This window comes from Uranotaenia lowii, chromosome 3 (assembly GCF_029784155.1).
Source record: "Uranotaenia lowii strain MFRU-FL chromosome 3, ASM2978415v1, whole genome shotgun sequence".
In the NCBI taxonomy this organism is placed as follows: domain Eukaryota; kingdom Metazoa; phylum Arthropoda; class Insecta; order Diptera; family Culicidae; genus Uranotaenia; species Uranotaenia lowii.
Window position 1 is genome coordinate 68,679,778 of NC_073693.1, and position 25,403 is coordinate 68,705,180.

At 35.3% G+C, this 25,403-nt stretch overlaps 1 protein-coding gene across 1 annotated transcript; it reads left to right on the forward strand.

Moving 5' to 3' along the window:
• The first annotated feature begins 21,503 nt into the window (after positions 1-21,503).
• Positions 21,504-25,034, forward strand: LOC129752267 (uncharacterized). The gene has a single exon (XM_055748054.1). The coding sequence runs from the start codon at positions 21,504-21,506 to the stop codon at positions 25,032-25,034; it is 3,531 nt and encodes a 1,176-aa protein (XP_055604029.1).
• Positions 25,035-25,403: the final 369 nt, after the last annotated feature.

Genomic DNA, 25,403 nt, shown 5'->3' on the forward strand with positions numbered 1-25,403 from the left:
TTGTAACTGTAGAATGGAATTTTTTTAGATCATTCATCAACATTATAATTATTCCCAAATTAAATGAATTATAATTAAAAAAAATTAACAATCAGTATTATACTTTCATGTAGGTAGATTTGATAGAGCATCAATGATTTATTTCAATTAAAAATGATTCATTTTTTAACTTATAAACTAAATTTAACCAAAAATAAGAAATACCGAATTTCATAGCATTTTTTCAACTTTAGAATAAATTAACCGAAATAAATAAGTAAAAAAAAATCTGGATGGTTTTGATCGAAAACGTTTTTTTTTTCTTGGAAGCCTATAAATCTATTTTTTTTTTAATAAGAAATTCATAGTTTCCATCTTTTGTCCTCAACAGGACCCAGTATTTCAACTGCGACAAAATATTCTGAGCTTGAAGTTTCAAGCTATAAAACCTTCGATCAAAATTTATAAAGGTTTACTTAATTCTATTACTTTAAAAAACTTTCCTTGAATTGTTCATTTTTATAAATGAAGAAAGTTTGAAGCAGCAACATTGAAGCTAAATATTAATACGCAACATTGATTAACTTAGTATTTGCTTTGTGATATCAACATTTACAGCAAATCTTTGAGTTCGTTTTACTTATTTTTATAAGTTTTTTAGTGATCATTCAAGAAATCATCCCTTTCCCAGACTATATTTTGTCAGTATAAACTTCCAATGATGAATTGTGCATTAGACTGAGTTAATTTGGGGTCATTTTTGGATTTTTCACACCCTGAGGTCTGAAAAACTTCGTTTTGGTTCAAAACTCATCCATGATTTTTTGCAGGATTTTTAAGTAACGTTTCCATGTGTAAATTTGAACTTTTAGGTTTGTATGGGAAAATTAAATATTTTGTACTGAAAAATCATTGTAATTTTGGTTTCTTCTATGCAACCGAGCCTACTGATGATGTGGCTTTCTGTTCTACAGCTTTTGTTCTCATATATTAAAAAAATCTTTAAAAAAAATGTAGCTAAAGTGTACGGTATGTAAGATTTATAGAAATGAAAGAAAAAATCAGTTGAGATATTAAACTCATGGAGAGCAACATGAAAAAAAGTTTTTTAAGCTTCATGACAATTTTCACAACGGTTAAAAGATTTTAAGTTTTTTTTTCATGAATTCAAGCAAACTGTAAACATCGAATTGAAAAAGTTGAAATTTTTATTTTGATAAAATGATTGATTTTTGATCAAAAACCAAAAAAATCAGATCATTTCACCCAGCCTTCATGTCATATAACTGTCAAGAGATAATGATTCCAAATAAATTCTGTTTATGAAACTATTGTTTTTACTCTTTTTATACCTTATCACTTTTTTACTTTTTCAAAATAAAAATTGTGACCTAGAAAATGTTCCAAAGTGTATTGAAAATTTCGATTTATACTTCCAAAGTTGATTTTATGATTGACACCAGCATGTTTCGGGGGAAATAAAACTTCGATTCTGTTCATTCCGAATAAACGTGAAACCGATGGGAAGCAACAGATGCAACTGTTCTTTAAAATTTAATTAAACGGACGCCATTTTCCACCAAGTGCTCCCCATTGATGTGTAGTACTAGTGCCATAAATCTTGCAACACAACATTGAGAACAGCTCCTGGCTGCAGCCAGCATTCGACATCTGACAAAGTTGCAACCGAAGATTTTTTTTTTTTCGCTCTCATTCCCAGCGCTCGTCAACCTTCAAAAGCTCCATTGCCAGAGTTAAAACAACAAAGAGGCAACGTTTCAATCTTATTAGTTTATTACCGCGCTCTGAAAGGTGGGGGTGGGGAGTGTTTGGTGAATGGTGAACAGCTTCGTCAGAAGGCTACGCGGCACTAGAAAGAAGGAAGGTCGTAAATTTTCAATAGCACTCCGCTTCAGTTGTCGATCGTAGGGCACTGCCAAGCGATATTGAAATCAATCAAAAAACTGTTTGCTTACAAGCAGCATTCTTCAACTACGTGGATGCTCTTGGGGAAAACGGGAGATGTCTCTTTGGAAAACAAACGTAATAAACTGGCGAATGCTTCTATTCCGTTGGCCTTTTCGCCCCGCTTCGAACATGTGCATGTGAGACAATTTAGATCTACTCCGGCGACCAGAAAATGTTTTTAAATAAATTAAAAACTGAATAAACTCAAAACGACTCAAATCACCACATTTGATAAGGATTTGTTGAATTTGATTGAAAAAAAAAGTAATAATCAGAAAATAACGCGTTAAGGGTACAACATGTAAAACAGACACGTTACTAATAAAGTTGTGGCTCCAGAGAGTTGAAAACACTCCTCCTCGTATCTATTAGATCGCTGCAATAACTTAATATATGCTTCCTTGTGTTTTTCTACGCCTCTTGGGCCTTTAATCACTAATCACTAATCACTAATCGTACTTCCACAGCCAGAACTTATGTCTGAGTCCCAAAGAATAATAAAAGTGAGTTACTATTCTTCTTGTCTTTGTTCATGCTTTTTATCATTTTAACATACAAACATTAAAATGATGAAAAACATAAAATGGTTGGGCCTACCATGGAGCAGAGAACGCAGAGACATCTGGAACACAGGAACAGAAGAAACGTGAACCACCAGTACCATACGATTCAAAGGGGCATTATCGTTGGAAGCATGTTAAGAAAAATGCTCCTTGATGGAAAAACCACGCGTTCTTTGAAGTAACTCCACAAATCACAGGAGTTCCTCTTCAGTGGTTGGATATGATCCATTTTGTACAACGAAATCACAAAACCTAAGAATAAATGCAATTGGATTTCGATGTACAATCATTTCTGATCATCGACCAAGGATAAAGTGCCTTTACTCGCTCTTGAAAGTAAAAAAGAGAATGGAAAAATATTAAAAGAACATAAAACCCTTCAAGGTCTGTTACGAACTCGAAAGAATAATAATCTCCAAATTCAAAACTTTAAAATGGATCAATTGTGGCCTGGTCATCAAAGCTAAAAATTTAACTTCTTGGAAGAATGTTTCACACAAACAAACAATCGATAAAAATGAAACATATATTATAACACACTCAACCATGAATGGACAAAATTCTGAAAATTGCTAAACCAGAAATTTCAGGAATCGATTCCCTTCAGTCGATCACATTCAAATGAAGCCTAAATCAGGAGAATTAAGGGTCGATCACTCAGAATCTAACATTTATTTTAACTTCATGTAAGTAAACTAAACATCATGGAACGAACTCACCAAATAAAAGTAAAACATCTGGCCTGTGTTAATTGATGGTGAATTCTCAATGACTTCCAGTTCCGTGCAGCGCTTTAGCAGAACGTGGCTTGAAATATTCATCCCGCCACTCTTGACGATCACACTAAACTATTAATGATTTACCCGTAAAATCTAAAACATAGCACAGTTTTATGCCGTTTTCAGCACTTGATTATTGATTATCAAACGTGCCCGCTGGCCTTCCACAAACTCGATACACAAAAGAAATTTGGTCGCAGCATGCTGAACAAATGCATCGTGGCAAGGCACTGATTGAAAACTTATAACACTACTTATCCAATTTATTATAACTTTTTCATATTCTCAGTCACAGTTGTCGTTGGGAATATTCACAAATAATATTCACAATATTGCAATGATAAGCAACACATTGAACACTAGAAAATCATAAACGGCATTTTCTCCAGGGACACCCATAAAGAAAGACGACTACGACGACACAAAAAAACACACCGCCCTTTTTCGATCACCGTTGGATTTTTCATTGGATCCACCCCAAGATTTGACTTGTTCACTTTGAGGCATCTTTTATCAACACCCCCCCCCGAGCAGACTTTCATGGCAAAATTATAGCAAATTTTGCTATCACGCCCTGAGAGCCAAATGTGCTCTCATTTTGCTTGACATAAGGTGGTACACAGCAAAAATGAGAGCACAAATTTGCATACTTGGTTAGCAAAGTAGTGATGCCTAATTTTGCTAAAACTGAGACCAAAATTACACCTTGATTTCTGATAGCTTGGAGAGCACAATGATGGCAATTCAGAGCATCATTTGGATAGCAAATTTCGACCTTAATATGCTTTCAAATTTTTTTAAAACTACAGCAAAACGAGGTATATTTAAGACTTCAATACGGGCAAAATTTAGCATTACTTTGCTATTGGTTCATACATATTTTTCTCTCATTTTTTGCTGTGTACAATCTTATGTCAAACCCAAGGCGTGATAGCAAAACTTGCTGTGAAAATATGTTCGGGAAAAACTATAAATAAGTATTCCATTCATAATTTAATAGGAGAATTAAATTTAAAAATACCTTTAAAAGCAAAAAATTAAAAATTTTGTACAATATTTTTCATTATTATCAATCTTCAGAGTATGTAATGGATGCATGAGTTTGTTACCATCGCATATTTGTCCTGCTCAAGTGCTATATGAATTTCGCCTTCAGTTATGCAAACAAAGCCCCCAGAGCCAAGGGGTATACGTGCTTACTAGCTCGTTTTGAGCAAACATGATTTAAAGTTATCATGGTCCGCTTTTTTCTATTTATTTTTTTAAAAGCTGCCGTTCTCTTTGAACATAAAAGAATGGTCAGTGAAAAAAGTATGAAAAAATAGCTTGAAATATCGAGATTTTGTTTTTGTGACCATTTTTTTCACTAACAGAGCTTTGACTCCAAACTGCTCAAATTTTGGTTTAAAACGAAACAATGAATCTCGCTTCTTCATATAAACTGCTCTTATTCGCAAACTCGTTCCAATCCATATTTTCACAAAAATCGAGCAAAAGAAGTTTAATATTTTCTTGCAAACACTTAGCTGCTAAATTGAAAAAATAGAAAATTATCTGAATTATGTGATGTCTTAATAATTTTAGAAATTTTTCACGTAAATAAGATTTGTGAAAATAAGCATAAAATATTTGAGAGAACTAACGAACACTGAGAGAACGAAGAACACTGATCACACTGACATGACACTTAGAACAAAAATCCGATGATTTTCTGGCTAATTTTTCCACCTACCGTCGGTATCTGCAAAAATTGAGAAAAAATGTCCTGTAAGCAAAATGTACCTGTTTAGCCCGATTGTATCATCAAAATTGCCTATTTTTCCTTAAAAGTTGGGTGGCACTTTCTAACTGGGATTGCCATTCTTCAAATCGATCGATGCGCACCCTGGAATCGATATTGCGTACTGCTGAAAAAATATCCAACAAACGAAATCTTGTGTCCAGCCACTAGTAAGGTCAGTGTTTATACCATTGACCATACTGACTGGACACTCGATTTTGTTTGATGAATATTTGTTCAGCGGTAACGCAATATTGATTCCAATATTTTCCACCTACCGGTAGGTATTGGAAAAGTTAGCCAGAGAATTATCGAATATTTCTTCTAACTGTCATATTAGTGCAGTGTGATCAGTGGTATCAGTATCGATGCATATGGGACACCTTAATGAAAAGCGGCAATTAAAGTGAAGACGATATTCAATTTATTCAGGTTAGAATATTACTTTGAAGTATACATTTTATGCTGAAAACGATATTCATAACAGCAGCAATATACCACGCAATGGTACTCTTCAATGCGCACAGTCTGTTTTTTCTTTTATGCTTGGAAATAAAACCTTGTTTGTATCGGCAGTAGTAGCATATTGTGTCAGCCTCTTCATAATGGAAATCTGCTTGTTCATTAACATTAACTTAATGGTAACTTTCCTCTTACCTTACATTATAAAGCCAATAGTAATTCTTCGAATCCTTAGTCCGAAATAAAAGATCTCCACTATTGACGACCTGGGACTTGCGTTTGCACGTGATACCGGGGGATTTTTTTTTATTATCTGACGGGTTTGCGCCGGGGGTCTTCAGATTTTCCCCGAAATTGAAAATTTGGTTCATTTTTGCGACTTAAAAACACATGTATTTTTTCAGATTTCTAACATTTTTATTTTTTGAGTTAGCTTCGGTTAGATTTTTTTGTAAATAAAAAATAACCATTTTTCAAAGCTACATAACTCTGTTGTTTCTCAACGGAAATTATAAAATAGCACATCAAAATGCATTGAAATTTTATCAGCTTTCCAAATAGAATAGTTGAAAAAAATTAAATAATGACCTTCAACATGAAAAGTTGTAAATAAACTTTAAATGGCGTCTAAAAGTACCGTCTGCACCACCGAATATTTTGCAAAAAATACCATTGTATAGCTCGATTCATGATGCAACTTTCATCTGAAGACACCAAAGTGGGCCATTAACACCTTGAAGAGTTATGAAAGAAATAATGACAATAAATCTCTTTTTTTGCATAGAAAACAAACAATGGTCGAACAACTGCACTCACATATGGAGATAGCAAGCACTTCCAACAACATGGAAACAAAAGAACTTACCAAAGCTGGTAAAAAACACTATTTTTTCGTTCTTTTCAGACTGTCCCTACTCGCATAACAGTCCCATATGAATTTTCGTCATTTAAGGTCAACATAAGGCTTCAAAATAAAAGACTAAAAAAGAGGTTTTATTCTAGAAATTTCGAAAAAAAATATCAATTCGTGACTGTCTTATATGAAATATACCTGAATAACAGTCCCATATGTGAAATACTACGGATTTGGTTACTTTTCAATGTTTCTTTCGGCGAAATAGTCTTTGGTTTATTGCTTTGAATCATTTAAACATTTTTTAACTTACTTGATGTCGAATGATGCACACTAGTTTTCGAAGGCAGGTCTGACTTTCTTTGGAATGACTTCCTGAGCGAAAAACTATCGGATGCAATCAAAAATCGTAAAAAGATTCAACTTACAATGTGGAATTCATGATATTTTTTTTGCAAAAGTATGTTTCTTTTTCTGACAATTGCATTTAAAAGTTCAAGAATGATCAAATTTAAGTTTTAGAAAGAAGCTTGGTGAGAAAAATATATTTTGTATGGGACTGTTATGCTAGTAGATTCGAAAAAGTTTTCAAATATGGTCGATTAACAGTCCCATAATGAATAAAAATTGTACAATCGACCTTACCAATAACCCAATTTCGAAAATTTCAGGCCTAACGATTTATTATGACAACCTAGAAACGATTTTCGTTTATGCTGAAAGTAATCTTCCGAAAATCAATCATTTTCACCAAGTCATGCTTAACTACATTCAGAGCCAAAAAATCAAAGCAGTCAAATTTTCCTTCTTCAACCAAATCATACAAACAATCATGCATGACAACGACGCTTCCGTATTTGAAACACTTTTGCGATACATTATGAGGTAAAAAAGGACGCAGACTATCAGCAACGAACGTCTCGATGCTGATTTCCTTCCCTTGACGACTTTCAACCTTTAGGATCATAACTGATATGTATCAGTTCTGAGCGATCTATGTAGGCTATCAGATGATTTTTTATTTTCCGCTTTGCCTAGAAGGACAAAATCATGACTAGGTAACCGCAATGAACTGTTCAGCATGTGCTACAGCTTTTTTGAACATGTGGTCCTGGTATTTATTCAGATTTTTCCTTTTGAAGCATTAATGATTGTCTATCAATAACGAGCATTATCAACAATGATGCGAGGATAGACGTTCGGGAATGATTGAGGGAGCGACGTTCAAAATGTATCACCAAGTATGTCGATCACCGTCGAAAAGCCACGTGACGAATAGCAACGGTAGCCTCCGGTGGGGCATGGTATATCTTCTTGTATCAAGTTAGTGTTGATTAAATATTTTTGGCTTTTTCGGTCTTTTTAGTATATCAAACAACTTTGTTTTGAAATACCCGACGTTTCGACCAGTTTTGGTGGTCTTTTTCAAGGGAACTAGAAATTTAATAGTTAGTGTTGATTTTCGACATATATTCAATGGGTACTTTTACCACGTGCGTTTCACAGCACTCGGAGGTAGCATCATTCTAGCTAGAAACCATTCCTGATTGCTTTTCTTGAGCGATTTTCCGACCACTGGCTGAAAGTGGTGGCCACAATTTAAAAATATATTCCAAAACAGAAAAAGCTGATTGTCTCGCTTGCTTATTTTTGTATATGGGACTGTTATGAAAGAAGGGGCGGTAGATTGTTGCAGCTTAACTGACTTCATGTTATATCCAAAAATCTAATAACGTATTCGTTTATACCCAGTTTTGCACCAGGTCACAACAAGTTATGCACATTTTACTGTAATTTTTAGAAGTTTATGCGTTAAGTTTTGCATCCGTAATTCCCCAGATTTGATTTAAAATGGACGGTGGAACAATGAAGATTCGTGTGTAAGCGATCGAGGTAGTAAAACACTGACGACGAATTTTGTTCGTTCTAGTATGGTAAACCTCAAAACTGGGCGAATGTAGAAAACGAATACGGTAAAAGTATCATATTTTCATCATTTTACAGCCTGGGCTGGCCATACTGAGCTCTTTGATTATTTCTACAACATTTGTGCCACTTTCTCATACTTTTTTGATCAATGAGAAGGATTTTGGTGTCCAGTGCTTAGCTCCCGATATAAAAACTATGTAAAGCACGTCTATATTTCATTTTTTTAATCACGTTTTTGTGATCCCAAACACAGGGACTGAACCTTCTACTATTGGCATTGATTATGCTTCACAATGATCTTTGATCGAAAAATTAATAAGTTATATAGTATATGACCAGGTTGTAAAAGCAACATTCCCATTATCAGTTATATCACTTAAACAATGCGATACTCAGAATTTTGGTTAAAATTTAAAGTCAGTTTTGCTGCAAACACTCTACAAAGCACGAAAAAGTAGTGTTTTTTATCTGCTTTGGTAAGTTCTTTTGTTTCCATGTTGTTGGAAGTGCTTGCTATCTCCATATGTGAGTGCAGTTGTTCGACCATTGTTTGTTTTCTATGCAAAAAAAGAGATTTATTGTCATTATTTCTTTCATAACTCTTCAAGGTGTTAATGGCCCACTTTGGTGTCTTCAGATGAAAGTTGCATCATGAATCGAGCTATACAATGGTATTTTTTGCAAAATATTCGGTGGTGCAGACGGTACTTTTAGACGCCATTTAAAGTTTATTTACAACTTTTCATGTTGAAGGTCATTATTTAATTTTTTTCAACTATTCTATTTGGAAAGCTGATAAAATTTCAATGCATTTTGATGTGCTATTTTATAATTTCCGTTGAGAAACAACAGAGTTATGTAGCTTTGAAAAATGGTTATTTTTTATTTACAAAAAAATCTAACCGAAGCTAACTCAAAAAATAAAAATGTTAGAAATCTGAAAAAATACATGTGTTTTTAAGTCGCAAAAATGAACCAAATTTTCAATTTTGGGGAAAATCTGAAGACTCCCGGCGCAAATTGTCAGATAATAAAAAAAAATCCCCACCGGTCAAGTTTATCATTGACAGTCCAGAATCTTACGATGTAAACAGATCCAGTGGCGTTCATCACTTGAGCATCTTCCTTGCGATGGGAACGTCAAATCCGGAAAAATGTACCGAAGGGTCGCATCTTCTCAGGGAAAACAATGGAATGCAGACTGCTTTCACATTGTCGCATGAAGTGTTGTGGCTGGCTGAATGACGAATAACATTTTAGACTGTTGGTACGTCCATGTATTCAAATTATATTGATGCACCATTCTTACCTGAGAATCAAGAGCTGCTGTATAGGTACTTTGGAACTGCAACAATCCAGCGCGATTTCACGAGCCAAAGGCCACCGTTCTGTAGATACCGCAACATTCCGGGCGGTGTTGATGGCCAACTTCTTACGTGAGAATTTTCTCTCGGTGATTTTCCCGACGGTTTCTGCGCACAACGAACGGCAAACGGAACGTATACGGTAATCGCTTGCTGACACAAAAATTATGCTTTTGTTTTGATTCGTCGTTTCGCTACACGCTCGCTTTTCATAAACCATTTATTGTAAAAAAATTAACATTCAAGTAAAATCATTTCGTTATTTTTGTGGACAATTCGGATGTTTTTTCAACTTTAACTACATACTTATCGCAGAGAATTTAAAAAATAATCACCTTTCAACCACTTTGTTAGATTTTAAGAATAATAGGGAGAATACCTCCTAAAGGTCACGGTACACCTCAGCTGAAAATGAAAATTATAGATCTTATTTTGTCAATCACTCAAAAAAGCGACACATATTGGCTTTGTAACATGGTGGAATCGATTGAGAAAAGTTAAAAGCTAAAATTTTGAACTGTGTTAACACAGTGTTAAAAACTTCTTAAAAATATTTTTAATTTCATTCCCATAATCCCATCCCATAATTAAAACAAATTTAAGAGGTTTTAAACAGTTGGACCCGGTGCAAAATTCATTTTTTAACAATTGTTCATAGATTCTACCATATTATGGTCCTTCGCGCCTTGTTTACATTGCAAAAGAAATCCAAATTTAAGGTAACGGTTCATCTCAGGTGAAAATGAAAAGTCCTGTTTCACCAGTAACTCAAAAAAGCGACAAAAGTTTGATTTTGAATGACCCACATTTTGACTCGAACCATATAACGAAACACAAGTTAACTCAACTCATGCTTTTTTTTTATTTTCAACAGTTATTTTTAAGGCACATAATTTAAATGGTCTATACAGAAAACTGGTAAGGGGTATTTTAAAAATAATTTTATTATGTAGGTTTGTATTAATATTATAAAAGGTTTAGATTTTTTTTTTGTAATTTCTTTACTTCAAAAGGCTTTTGCCTTGAGGTACAGAAAAAACTTTGAATTTCAACATTTCTATTTTAAACCGGAGGTGACTTTTTTTACCCATCAATATTTTAAATGGAGTAGGATAAGATTTTATTATAGGTTTTTTTTATGTTGACTTCTTTAAAAGTTTACAAAAAAAAAATAAGAGTTAATTTTTTATCTACACTAAATAATGGCTGATTTGGGCCAAACCACCAAAAAATAGTTTCGTTTCGAATCGCTGGTTTTAATCTATAAAAATGAGGAAAACCTAAATGATGCCAAATTTTGCTGTCAAATCAAATTCTATAACAAATTATGCTAACAGTTTACTATCAAAGCTTATTTTGGTTTCAGCTTGCTCTCAAATTTAAATTAATGAAAGCTTAAAGATGCTTAATTTTGCTATCTCCAAAAATTTTACAGCACAAAATGCTATCATTTTGCTGTTAACACCTCATTATACTCTCAATTTGCTTTCGATTAAGGCATCAAAGTCTGCTCGGGCCCAGCTTAATTTCGTTAATGCTCAATATAATTTCACCAGAAACACCAAATTTTCCAAATATTTTGACGGACGAGATAAAAAACGCGTGCACTGCGGTCAGGCCAAGGCCTACTCTCCTCTACGCCTCTTGGGCCTTTAAGCATAAATTTAAATTTTGTATGGAAATTTCTTTGGAATAAGAAATTTTCGGATAATAAATCATCCAGGAAATTCAAATTTTCTCAAAATGCCTTATGCTTATTTTGAGCTCCAGTTTTTGCTTACAAGGAAAACAGCTAAGTATTTCATCAAAAAAAAAAGCCATAAACATTTCAAAATTTCTTTTTTGATTTGTTTTAATTAAAAATTTATATTCTAGAGGCATTATCTTATTTTGATAATTTTAAATTTCGTAACCGCAGGTTTGACTCTGTAAAATGAGTTCCACATCGCAAATGATTGCTTTTCCGTTATTGACCGAGGACAAACCTGACATTGCAATGCGTTAATTGCATATTCACAATGCCCAAAACTGATGGTCGCTCTTTGAATAACTTATTCTTATTTGATTTATTGGGAGAGGATTTCAACATCAATAACGGCGCCGGCCACGTCCGAGTAGACAACGTATAGGTTTGGAAAAGAAAGAAAGGGATAAAAGATCAATATTATGCTTGAGAGCCGAGTTCACCTCTGCATCCTAGCAAAATAGTTTTAGATTGGAGGATCGGGTGAAAGGATGTCATCAGGAACCACTTTTAACAAGTGCATGGATATTTTTTTACAACCTGCTTATCTTGTTTTCTAATGTTTACAAAGAAACTCCTAAATTTTGTTATTAACTTAATTCATAAACAAAGATTGCCATCCAACAAAATTTATTTTTTTATTGTGAGGCAAGTTTTAGTTCGAATTTTCAGGAAATCTACTGCTGTCAATATTTTTAGTTTTATTACTAAACGTAGATTTTCCAAATTTTTAAAAATCAGTCAATGAAAAGAAACTTTAATATCCGATGACAAAAAATTCATTTAAAGAAAGAGAATAGGTGGGGAGTTAGTTGTTGCTCATAATTCCACAATAACTGATTCACTCTGATCCTTCTTTTGCTCTTGTATTGCATTGAACCAAATCAAAGGATTTTCCAAAATATTTAAATTTGAGATGAACAGCAAATATATTTAACTGATTTTTTCATATGCTCTTTAACTTATAATTTTGATTTCATAATTTGGGATTATCTGAGAGTTTAAAAATTATCAGTTTACAAGCTCTCCAAGGAATCTCTCTTTTTTTTCATTTATAATAATACACATGATTAAAGACAATGGAGAAAAAAATGTTGAGTTATCTTTTTTCCTGAGCTTACTGAGCGCGTAAGGCTCACAACAAATTTTAAATGGTTCACATTTTGCGACTATTTGTTTAAAGAAACAAAGATTTGAGAATGGAAGTGATTTATTTGTTAGGAATTCAAAAATTATTGTGAATCTCTGATACTTTCTTGTTATTCTGAAACATTTTTTCGATTTTGGAATTTCATATATTCAATTCTGAAATGCAATTCGGTCTGTCATTTCTTAACGATTCTTTTATTTCTAAATGTAAATAAATAAAAACAAATTCTGAGGAACGAAGCTCTTTCAACTTTATTCTTATTGATTACATGCATTTTATTTTTACTTGATTTGGAACGAATGAAATAGTAATAAATTTGAAATAAACGATTAGCAAAAAAAAGTAATATCGTTTTTTTTTTTAAGATTTTTATTTATAACATAAGATTCTCCGTTTTTAATTTAACATACTCGGGCCGAGCAATTCCGGGCGTTATTACCAAAACCAGGCAAAATTCGAGCATTAGATTTAAAAATTTTCAAGTTAAAAACCAAGCAATATTTAGGCAATTTCAGCCAATATCCTAGAATTCAAAAGAAAAATTAACACATCGAAGAGAAATTTTTTTAATCGAGGCACAACAGAGGCGCTTAAATTTGATTTTTACTATTTCGTACGGAAATATTGGTTTTTTGTTACGCTGCGCTGTTTGATTTTTAAAAGGCCTGCTGCTTTTCGTATCGAAAAAAACCGTATAAAAAATGTACTTTTCTTTCGTGACAAAATTCGATTTTTCTAGCACTTGGCGTTATCTGAAGCGGAAAAGCTGAAAAAATCTACTTTTTGCAACTTGTAGCAAACAATTTAAAAAAATATTAACAGGTCAATTTCAACTTAACAAGCAAAAAATAACTGTAATCGATGGCAAAATTTGCAATAATTATGGAAACTTAGTTTAAATATTTTGTTTAGACTATGCTTATATTGTGGTTAAAGCGAGCAAAATCCAGATTTTTTTTACATTCGAGCAACTGGCCAGTATAGAAATTGTGCTCAAGAATTTTCATTTATTTTTAAAGCCATACCGATAACTAGAGCTAAGCAAATTACAATTCTGAATTGAGCTAAGTCAGTTCTCAAATTCATTGCACCTTAGAAAAATGTGGATTTGTTGCCATGTGTTCTTATTATGAAAGGTTATTTTGGATTCAAAAGTTGAAATTTGATGTATATCGGCTAAGCACTAATTTCTTCATATTAAAACAGCAAACATAAACACATATTATCTTGCTGAAATATCTTGTATTTTAAAATTCTGCCTTGAATCTCAAAATCTGAAGAAAAGTTTTTGAACTAAAACTCTTACGCCATAATCTTGAAAATTCAATTTCAGTTTTGCAGTACTTGTATTTTTTCACAGTCTTCCATAAAATGAAAATTTGATGCGAAAGATTTGAACCGAATTAAAATTAAAACAGATTTTATATATGGATAGAATTTTCAAAATTTCATAATTGAATTCACTTATAAAGTTTCATATATACTCCCAGAATGATGGTTAATTGAGGGCTAGAAAGAGAAATTCGTGCAAATAAATCATAACTTCAATTTGTTTCTTTATTTTTCAACATTTTTTTTTAAACTCAATTCAGATTTTGCAATCTAATTATGAATTTAAAATTTGAAATCAAATACTAGATTTCAAATTTAACTTTAAATTTTTTATTTCAATTTCATGTGCAAGCTTTTTGTTCTAAAATCATTGATATGATGCTTTGATTTAGAGTTAATGAAATTCCAGTGCATTTTAAAATTAACAAAAGAATCATAAAAAAGTGGATTTCAGCCCAACATCAACATCTGTGTTATTGTGTTTTTAATTGAAGCTTTACTGTGAAGAATCAATAATGTCAATCCATTCTTATTATCAATTCTCAATCAATAACCATGATTTTTTTTTATTTAAACTTCGAATCTTTATTGTAATTTTTTTAATTGTGGTTTAAGCTCAAATTACAGGTACACCGAAACAAACACAAACAAACCTCTTTCTATTGTGAAAACGTTTTCCGTTTCATAATACACATCTTTACAAAAAAGGTTGTTATTTGTATGCAGGAGGGAAATAAAACTTTAGTTAGTTTTTTAAAGCAATATATACTCGTTTGAGCTGAGCTAATTTTTCATTATTTCTTCAAGCCAATTTTTGAATAAGCCTTTATTCGAAATATTCAAAAATTTAAATGTGATTGTTGAAAAATCTTCCTAGTTTAAATCGTCGTATTAGTTTTAGTATCTTCAATGTAGAGAAATATTGGGATTTTTAGATACATTCTGTAAAAACCAGAGTTTACAACAAATTAATATACCTTGAAATTTAAAATTCAAAGTTTTGTTTTCAAATTTTTAAAAATGTCACAAGAAACAAACAAATTCCAACCCTTCATTTTTAAGTTTTCAATATTTTCATTTGAAACATTTTTATCATAAAAGATTATCAAAGTAAAAAATTACTGAGTTTTAATTTTTTTCACCATATAGACACTTAAAGGCCCAACGTCTTATTTACTTTTTATAAGGTCCAGCTCTGTTGATTTACTCAACATCGTAGAAATTTCTTAAAAGTTAAATAAATTGTAAATAACAGGATTCCGTACATATACCATTTTCGACATTTTTATAGTTTTGTTCTTTCTAAGCGAATATGAAAGATATTATTTAGCTAAGTGTTAATATCCATTTTGGTTTGAAAAACACTTCCACTGAGTGGAAAATTTTTAAAATTATAAAGCACATCCACTGGAAAAAGTTCAAAGCATTTATAGAAATTCGAGCGTTTTCGTGTATTTTGTAACGTTTTTTTTTGTCGCTTGAGAAACGTATATCAGTAAGATGAGGAGGGTTATATATGCGCTTAATAAGCAGAATAATGATCTAATCAAATATTACATCGAATATATGAACAAAAACTTTATACGCATGAGCAGGTATCTGTATTCAATACATTGGAGTTATTTTCATTTTGAAATCTCCTTCAAATTTCGAGAAAACGATTTTTTTTATATCTGTTGTCTAAAATGCCGAACCTCTAACCGTGCGGGCTAAACGCGCATATTTATATTTTTGGCAAACAATGGGGTTTTCCTGGCAATATTTAAATACTCAAAGTTTTATAAAAATTAAAATTGTCTTTAAGAATTTTATGGAATAAAACAAAAAATAGGATTGCCATATTATGGAGGCAGTTCATCCATAAGATAGACTTTATCAAATTGGTTTTGAAATCTTCAATTCTTTCTTAAAATGTTGATCAGAGCGATACGAAGTTTTAATTATAAAAATCATATATTTTTTCTAATTGACCTTTTATTTTAGGAAACATTCTACAAGCATGATGGAGGCGTACAAAAACACTCTCTTATTTCATTTTTAAAAAAATGTGAAACCTTAATATAAGCTTAAATTTGGTAGACTTTTGAAGTTCATTTGTATAAGAAACAAAAAAACATCAATGTTTTTGTTTTGAGCTTTCTTACGTATGGGAGAGTGGGAAATCATGGGCCACTTTTTTTCGTTGTTCTATAACTTCTTTATTATAAAAGATAAAATGAAAATAAAAAAATGGTATGGTTTTCTACATTTTCAAGGTATCATACGGTATTTTTTTTAAAATTTTTCATAAGTTATTTTCCCCAAATTGTAACTGTTTGAAAGCAAGCAATATTTATTGGATTTTGAAAAATGGTGGGGAATCGAGGACCACCAAATCCAAATTGACCAAATAACATGCAAAGTTTATGAGTTGACCCAAAACTGTTATTTCCTAATTCGTTTCGTTATTTAAAGCAATTTCAGATGATGAAATAAAAAAGAGGGCTGTGTATGATCGCATAGATTCCAAAACCTGGCTCGCGAACGTTTTGGCAAAATTTCTTACATAGAATGGACAAAACTTTTTTCATAACTCTTCATTTGGCATAAGAAAACTTTACAAATAGTAATAACGTATTTCCAGTTCTGAATGTGTATAAAAAAATAAAAATATAGGTGATTCATGATGTGTGGCCCACGATTCCCCACAAGCTATGATTTGCAAATTGGTTGCGTTTGTGTGACTTATTGATGTTTCATCAAAAATTCTTTTTCCATGTGAAAGATCATGACAAAACTAGGATCATAAGCGTATGAGCATATTTTTTTTATGCACTTTAAGTTCTCCATCGATGAAATTAGCGAGTGTTTTTTTAATTATGTAAGTAAATTATGCTAACTTTTTTTAGCTTGATAAATAAAAGAAGCATATGATGCGTATTTCAGTCAACAACATATAGGAATATATGCTCACGCAAAGCGACGACGATGACAGTTGGTTTGAGATTTTTATCTCAACACACATCAAAGATATTAAAAGTGGCCCACGTTTCCCCATGGCCCACGATACCCCACTCTCCCCTATAATTTTCAAAAGAAAAAATATGACATCAAAAAGCATCAACCTTGTATGAATTTTTAATTTTTTTATAGGTAAATTCATATATTTCTTTCTTGCTTTTTGTTCAACGCATTTTATCCTCAAAATGCATTGATTAGATATGTTGTATTGTCAGCCATTTCGTCAAACGACCGTGGGCGCATTGAAGAACACTTTTCCCTTCGTTTCTTAAACTATAAACAAATCGGTAGAGAAACAAGAGTGATATAGTTTTAGTCAGGAGTATCAAATCGACACTTCATAGACTGCAATGTAATGTAAAATTTCAGGGACGGATGAGGATTAGAGTATTCGTATATTTTGTTAGTTTTGCGCAAATAGGTTTCTTTGCACCGGCAACCTCAAGCAGGTCGAGGATAAATCACATGGAAATCAATACTGTTTCATTCTGAAATGAACTTTTTGCACGCATTTCTAGTATTTGGTAACCTTATGCAGAAACTTCCGAAACATTTCGCCCCGAGATCCACTTTTTCTTGAGGCTGATCGGCAAACAAAAGGCAAATTTGTTTCGAAAATGAAAATAAAATTGATTTATGTCGCACTTGGTTCCCGCACTGGAGATTGACATTGGTGGCTGCCCCCCACACTGGATGAGTTGCTGTTGAAGAATCCAGAATAGGGCATAACCGATCACGGGATAAAAAAAACACGAAAATAAACACAGAACCAAATTGCACAACTGTGAACATGCCATAGAGAGGCTGCTTGTTTGTTCGCGAAAGCTTTCGCCGACGACGACGACGATAACATCGTGCGACTATATCATAAAAGCGCATAAAATCGAGCGCGTGCTTTGCTCGGAAATTGGCCCTGGTCCGGGGCTTTTCCTTTTCCCAATCCAATCCCGGTTTCCAATTGTTGAAGAGGCCTTCTCAACGCGGGGAGGCCGCAGGTGTTTTCCGGCGTCTGCAAATTGTGCAACTTTTCCAAAACAGTCGTAAATCGGATGTTATGTTGCTTTTTGACGATGATGATTGTGCTTTGCGTTATGCAAACAGGAAGAGATTGAACTTGTTTTCCAGGCGTAATTCATTTCGACGACAATAAACTTCGCGTGGCCCAGAGAGAAGCGTTCTTTGATTTGAGTTGTAGCGGAGATTTATGACCCGAAGCGATGTTACAAAGGTTGTAGAATAATTTCCTCCAAAACTCATATGAATATTGGATTTAAAGTTAAGTGCAATTGATTTGAGATTTTTCATGTTATTTTTTATTCTCAACCTACGGTCACACAGCATTCAAATAAGCAGTCAAAACGCAATAATTTAATAAAAACAACTTTGAAATTTTTTCTTGTATGACATCGAATATATTTTTTGAGCTACAAGTAAAGTTTGTGCTTTGTTTACATGAATTGTACTGCAAGAAACAAGCAATATTTTTCAACCAAACTTATATTTTTTTTAACTTTCAGTGCATCTCTGACGAACTTTGAATGAAAAAACAACACATTAAATTCGACTCTCAGGTAATTTTTTAATGCAAAAATCGAATGAACTTTTTGATGTTTGGTACTCCAATAAGGGTTAATTGAACATTGAGGTTTTTCTCGCACATAAATAAAGTCTTTTCAAAATTACAGCACGAAACTCAAAACTTAAGTCCCAAAGCAACCGACATCGAGTTGATAGCCTTAAATTATTAGAGGTTGGTGCTCGTAATTATTGCCACATTACCTTTCCCAGAAGGGTTAACACCATCAGACATCTCCCCTCCACTGACTAAAATAAACACAAAATTGTCTAGTTTCCTTTCCCGGAAGAGAGAAGTTTTATCACACATCCCCAAACTGAAAAGCAAACAGAGATAAATTCTTGGCAAGGCAAAAGCTTCGGTACCAACGACCCAGAAAAAGCTGCTGACGTGAAAAGATTTTGATTTATTACAATTAGTGGTTAAATTTTAATAACTCCCCCGCATGCAGGGAAAGATAAAAAGTGAACAGGAAGTGTTGAGAGAAGGTTGGCGACACAACTTTTGGACACGTCTACAATGTAACACGAAAAATCTCCTAGTCCCATCTGTCACCTTGGCTCAGCAGCAGAGCAGCCTTTAGAAGACAGGAAACGGAGAGGGGGGGTTTCCAGGGCCCTTAATATTTTCGGAATGAAAAACAACGAGACTTTTCCGGATGAAATTTCACATCCTGTGATCCTGTGTTTGTCTTTGGGCTTTTCAGTTTTTGTTGGTTTGCTGAAGATTTGTGGATGCCGAGTAATTAGTGACGACGGTGTGGGCAAATATCTGGCACTTGTTCTTTGGCTTTCACTAAAGCAGGGCGAGTCGTTAATCAAACAGGGAGGATGCAAATTAAAGCACATTTTTTTTATTTTGATGTCTAATAAATGGCTATAGAAAATATGATCGACCTTTCGAAGACTTTAATGTTTGAAGAGGTTTTTTAGCATTAAAGTTAATTTTATTGGAATTTTATCTTAAACGATTGATTAGATAAAGCTAACTAATGTTATTATTAAGTTTCAAAAGTGACACTTCACCTTCTTGTCTCATTGTCAATGGTTAGTGTATTTAAAAAAGAAATAAAAAAAATCAAGTTTCCAAAACAAAATTTGAGTTTTTTTTAGCCAAGCTAAATGAGGTGTTAAGAAAATCAAGCAATCGATGTATTGAAGAAATATAAGCTCCTTAATGCTAAAAGGTTTGTACGAAGGTGATCGCTCCTAGGTACGCTACTGATCGCAGCCCATCAATGCCCCCCCATTGTCGGTGCGGTGGGCCGTTGGGAGAAGTTTTTCACGATCGCAGAACAATAGCCCAGCGATCCTCTCCACGAAGACGAAACTCACCACAACCGGCTGGCTGGCTGGTAGTAGACAATTGGCAAGGTAGTCCAGTCTAAGTCACCGTCCGTTGTCGTTGTAACCACGCTTGTATCGTGTAGTTTATTGCTCAAATAGTTTAAGTTAAATTAAGAATAAATTGTTAAGTCGAATTTGTGTTTAACTTCCTAAGTGCGCGTGTTCTTGTTTAACGGATGACCGGCCCACCCTGCTTATAATTGCATGCAGCAGGGGCCAGTAATAGCCACAAGAAAATTTGGGATCCCACCATCAACCCCCTTCGATGTTGGACGGAGGAACGTCGGCACCAGCTATCATCAATTAAGCCAGACGGTAAGGTGCAGAGTGAAAAGGTCGTTGACCCTCTACCCCCCAACATTTTGGTCCTTCGAACCGGATTTTTCGGACCATTTTGGAAGCCACCTGGAACGGTACAAGGAACCATTTTCTTCGCGGGATCGCCATTACAACCAAGCCGCCGAGCCCAAGCTTAATTCGCCATTGAAATTAAGCCAACAATACACTCCTGCATGCGCGCCATTGTCTCTTGGCTTGGCTTGGCTCGACTTGGTGCATCGGCCCATCAATTGCGGGTTTTTTGGATTCATCTGCAATCAACTTGCTGGAGGCTGGCAAGTTTAAACAACACACATCAACGCAGCGACCGGTGATTACGAGCCACAACTCAGGTGCCAACGAATTTGGTCGTTGGTTTGGACCTCGGTGCCTTAGACTCGGAAACAATCTCCCTGGACTATCCGTTGGTAAGCTGCAACGATTGGCGGCGATTGGAACATCGCTGTGGGCCTTTAGGTTTCCAGATCACGGACGGTGATTGGAACATCATCGTCACCATCATCATCGACTGCAGCTCAGACGAGGTGAAAGGTTTCGCTACCCGATTGCTGGTTTGACGATCAACACATATTGGTTCGATGTCAGTGGTTATCAAGCGATTTTAAATTTACGTAAGTTAAATGAAATCGGGAAAATATTTATTTTCTTTTGGAAAAAAAATATAATTCTAACGGTAATTAATCCTCTTCAACCCAAACACTATTACCTGAGCCCTGGCGTCATAGGACAAGAGGTCCATGACTCGAAGTTTTTTTTCTTGTCTGACGAATTGTTTGGGTTGCTTCCTGGTGCGTTTGCCCGGGGATTCTGATGTGATTTGGAGAGTTCCTTTGAACGTTTGCAAGTTTTGTCAGTTTGTGTCGGACTGTGTCTGTTGGTTCATGATTGGAACCGCGATTGGAAAATTGCATTGTATTTTGGACTCTAAATCTTGTCGTTTATACCACAGTGAAGCTGTGAGGTGCTATATTGTAATTTTGGACTTGTTTAATGGATATTGAAAACGGTACCACAATTATTTTATTTTTTGTTGAATTATGGAATGCTAATGCGAAACACAATTACCCATTTGAAAATTTATCACGCTCGGTCAACGTTGTTGTATTTTGGTGCTGAAAGTGAATCCAGCCTGTTTTGAGTCTGTTTTGTGTCAGATTGGTTTACATATGATTTGTGAGATTGTGTAAGAGATTTTATCAGCTTTGGGCTGATTGTAACAAAAACTATAAGATATTGAATTGTCAGATTGTGTCAGAGATTTATCAGCTTTGGGCTGGTTTACCGTCAGTAACACTGTGTTTGTCAGTTTTTGTTGGAATTTTTTGGATTTTGATTAATTATGCCTGTCACAAAGAAGGTGACGTCTGCAGCTGCAGCAACTGCTGCTGCGCCATCCTTAAAACTATTGAACGTTAAATTTAGACAGATTCAAATATCGGCGGGAGACATTTGGCGATTTGTCGATAACTTTCAAGAAGAATGTTCTACTTCTGAAATTGAGGTACGCCTGGAGGAGTTAGACAGTTTATGGGAACGGTTTAACGATGCGTTAGTAGACATTCAATCGCATGAAGACTTTGATGAATTCGAAAATACCTGCGAAAAAGATAGGCTACTTTATAGTGAGCAATATTACCATGCAAAATCGTTCCTGATGGAGAGAATTAAAGAGAGGAGGAGGGTTCCGGAAAATGAACAAACTTCTCGGGCCAACGAAAGCTTATCACAATCCACACTTGATCATGTTCGACTTTCTCAGATCAAGTTGCAGACCTTCAATGGTGACATTGAAGAATGGTTAAGCTTTAGGGATCTTTATACTTCGTTGATTCATTGGAAACCCGACTTACCTGAAGTGGAAAAGTTCCACTATTTAAAGGGCTGCTTGCAAGGTGAACCGAAAGCCCTTATTGACCCTTTGAAAATTACTCAAGCAAACTATCAAATCGCTTGGGATTTGTTAGTAAAGCGCTACAATAACAACAAACAACTTCGGAAAAGACAGGTTCAAGCCCTGTTCCAACTGCCAACACTCACCAAGGAATCCGTCACAGATTTGCACGTTCTTTTAGAAGGCTTCGAAAGAATTGTGCAGACCTTGGATCAAATCGTACAACCGGTAGATTATAAGGATCTGCTATTGGTTCAGATTCTCTCCTCGCGTCTCGATCCAGTGACACGCAGAGGATGGGAAGAATTTTCGGCAAATGAGGACCAAGATTTGATAAAAAACTTGACGGAATTTCTGCAGAGGCGAGTTCGCGTTTTGGAATCGTTACCAGCTAAACCAGTTCAGCAAAAACTTCCACAGCAGCAATTACCATCTGTTAAACCAAAACCATTCGTGAGGCGAAGCTTTAATACGGTTCAAACGTTCGGCAAACGTTGTGTAGCTTGCGCGTCAGATCATCCGCTGTATCAATGTTCAAGTTTTCAGCGCATGGCAGTGGCTGATCGGGAAAAGCTGTTGCGAACGAATCAACTGTGTCGGAATTGTTTCAACAAGGGTCACAAGGCGGTAGAATGCAGGTCAAAATACTCTTGCCGACATTGCAAGGGTCGTCATCATAGTCTGGTCTGCTTCGACCACGAAAGGGCAGCATCAACAAGTTCGGAACAACGCAGAGGTGAATCAACGCGTACGGATTCTGCAACCAGCTCCACACAAGTCACTACATCAGCAGCAACGGTCACGAAATCAGCGAATACTTCACAGTGCTCAGCGCAAATTCTTTTGGCAACCGCAGTGGTGGTTCTAGAGGACGATTACGGTAATCGGTATCCAGCACGGGCTCTTTTGGACTCGGGGTCAGAGAGCAATCTACTCACGGAGCGCATGAGCCAACGCCTGAAGGTTTCCAGGGAAAGGGTGGACATTTCGGTGATTGGAATCGGGCAAGCATCCACCAGGGTTAAGCAGAGAATTCGAGCATCTGTCAGATCACGCATTTCCGAATTCGAACGGTCGATGAGTTTCCTCGTTTTGCCAAAGGTAACCGCTAACTTGCCTGTCGCCTCGATAACCACCAAGGGATGGAAGATTCCAAAGGGTATTGAACTTGCTGATCCGTCCTTTTCAGTTTCTGGTGAAGTTGACATCGTTTTGGGTATTGAAGCTTTCTTCGAATACTTTGATAGTGGCAAGAAGATCCATCTTGGGGCTGAGCTACCAACACTGAACTATTCCGTATTTGGATGGGTAGTTTGTGGAGGGATTTCTCAATCTAGAACCTCTATCTCCGTGGCGAATAATTCCATTTCGGCAGAAGAATCCCTAGAATCCTTGATGACTCGATTTTGGTCCCTAGAGGAGGTCGAGTCCCCGGTCGTATTTTCACCTGAAGAAGCTCGCTGCGAAACCCTATTTACCCAGACGGTGCAGCGACAGCCTAATGGACGTTATACAGTCACTTTACCCAAGAATGAAAACGTTTTGGCGCAACTTGGCGAATCTAAGGAGATCGCATTGCGGCGTTTTCTAGCCACGGAACGAAGATTAGCCAGAGATGAGAACCTGAGAAGTCAATATATCGCTTTTATGGAAGAATATGTCAGTTTGGGTCATATGCGTAAGGTTCATGAGTCAGTTAATGAGTCAGCTTATGAGTCTGTTGAAGAGTCAGCAGAACGGTCTGTTGGAATGCTTCAGAATGAGTCTGTTAAGAAGTCAGTTGATGAGTCAGTTGATAAGTCAGTAAGAACAATGTCAGTGAATGCGTCAGTAAACAATGCCAGAAGTTTGTCAGAATGTAGCATGGGTCAGAAATCAGTCAGACGCTGTTATTTGCCCCATCACCCGGTGGTTAAAGAGGCCAGCACCACCACGAAGCTGAGAGTGGTATTCGATGCTTCTTGTAAAACATCTTCCGGAATATCCCTTAACGATTCTTTGCTAGTCGGTCCGGTTGTTCAAGAAGATTTACGATCGATCATCCTACGTTGCCGCACCAAACAGTTTATGATAGTCGCTGATGTGGAGAAAATGTTTCGTCAGATTGAAGTCCACCGATCAGATCAATCTCTCCAGTCAATATTATGGAGATCTTCTCCTACCGATGAGATTTCGACCTACGAACTTTGCACGGTGACCTACGGAACAAAACCTGCACCGTTTTTGGCCACACGCACGCTTCGACAACTCGCTATGGATGAGGAGGTCAATTTCCCACTAGCAGCAAGGGCTGTTCTCGACGATACGTATATGGATGACGTAATCACAGGAACAGATGATGCCTCAGAAGCCGGAACCCTACGAAGTCAACTGGATGAATTGATGTCAAGCGGAGGATTTCGCTTGAGGAAATACGCGTCTAATTGCTTGGAGATCTTAGGCAATATACCCCAAGAAAACTTGGCTATTCCTTGCTCGGAAGGAATTCCCCTCGATCTCAATCCATCGGTTAAAACTTTGGGCCTTACGTGGATGCCCTTGTCAGATGAATTCAGCTTCCAGTTTTCTTTGCAACCTTTAGACGATAGCGAGCCTTTAACCAAACGTCGAATCCTAGCAATTATCGCTGCATTGTTTGATCCTTTGGGGCTACTTGGAGCTACGATAGCAAGCGCGAAGATTTTTATGCAACTACTTTGGACGTTGCAAGATGAAAAAGGAGAAAAACTTAATTGGGATCAGCCGGTGCCTCAAATGGTGGGTGAGCAGTGGAAGAAATATAATCGCCAACTTCCGCTTTTAAATCAAGTCAAGCTCAATCGTTGTGTCATCATACCTCAGCCGACTTCGGTGGAATTACACTTATTTTCTGATGCATCTGAGAAGGCTTATGGTGCGTGTGCCTACGTGCGCAGTCAGAATCGGGACGGTCAGGTAAAGGTCAGCTTGCTCACTTCAAACGGTCAAACATTATTTTAGAACCCGTATTGTGTTTGTGTAATGTTTGGGTACTTAAAATGATTTTATGCTTACCAATTTGCGTTTTAAAAATCGTTTCGGTTGAAAGCTACTCACGCTGTGCGTTCGAATTTGAAATATATATCATCAATATTAAAATGTTAAAAAAAAATAAAGATTTTTAACTCTAGCCTTGGTTCCTGGATGAAATTTGCTTGGAAATCTGTGAAATTATTATTATTTCAAAGATTCAAGTAAATTTCATCTACATCCTTTGTTTAAAATACTTTTTCACACTAAGTAGTATAAAAATCAGACCTTTTGGAAATACGCACAGAAAACCGAAATTTTCATCAGAGAATTTGAAAAAAAAAAAACGATTCAGCGTTC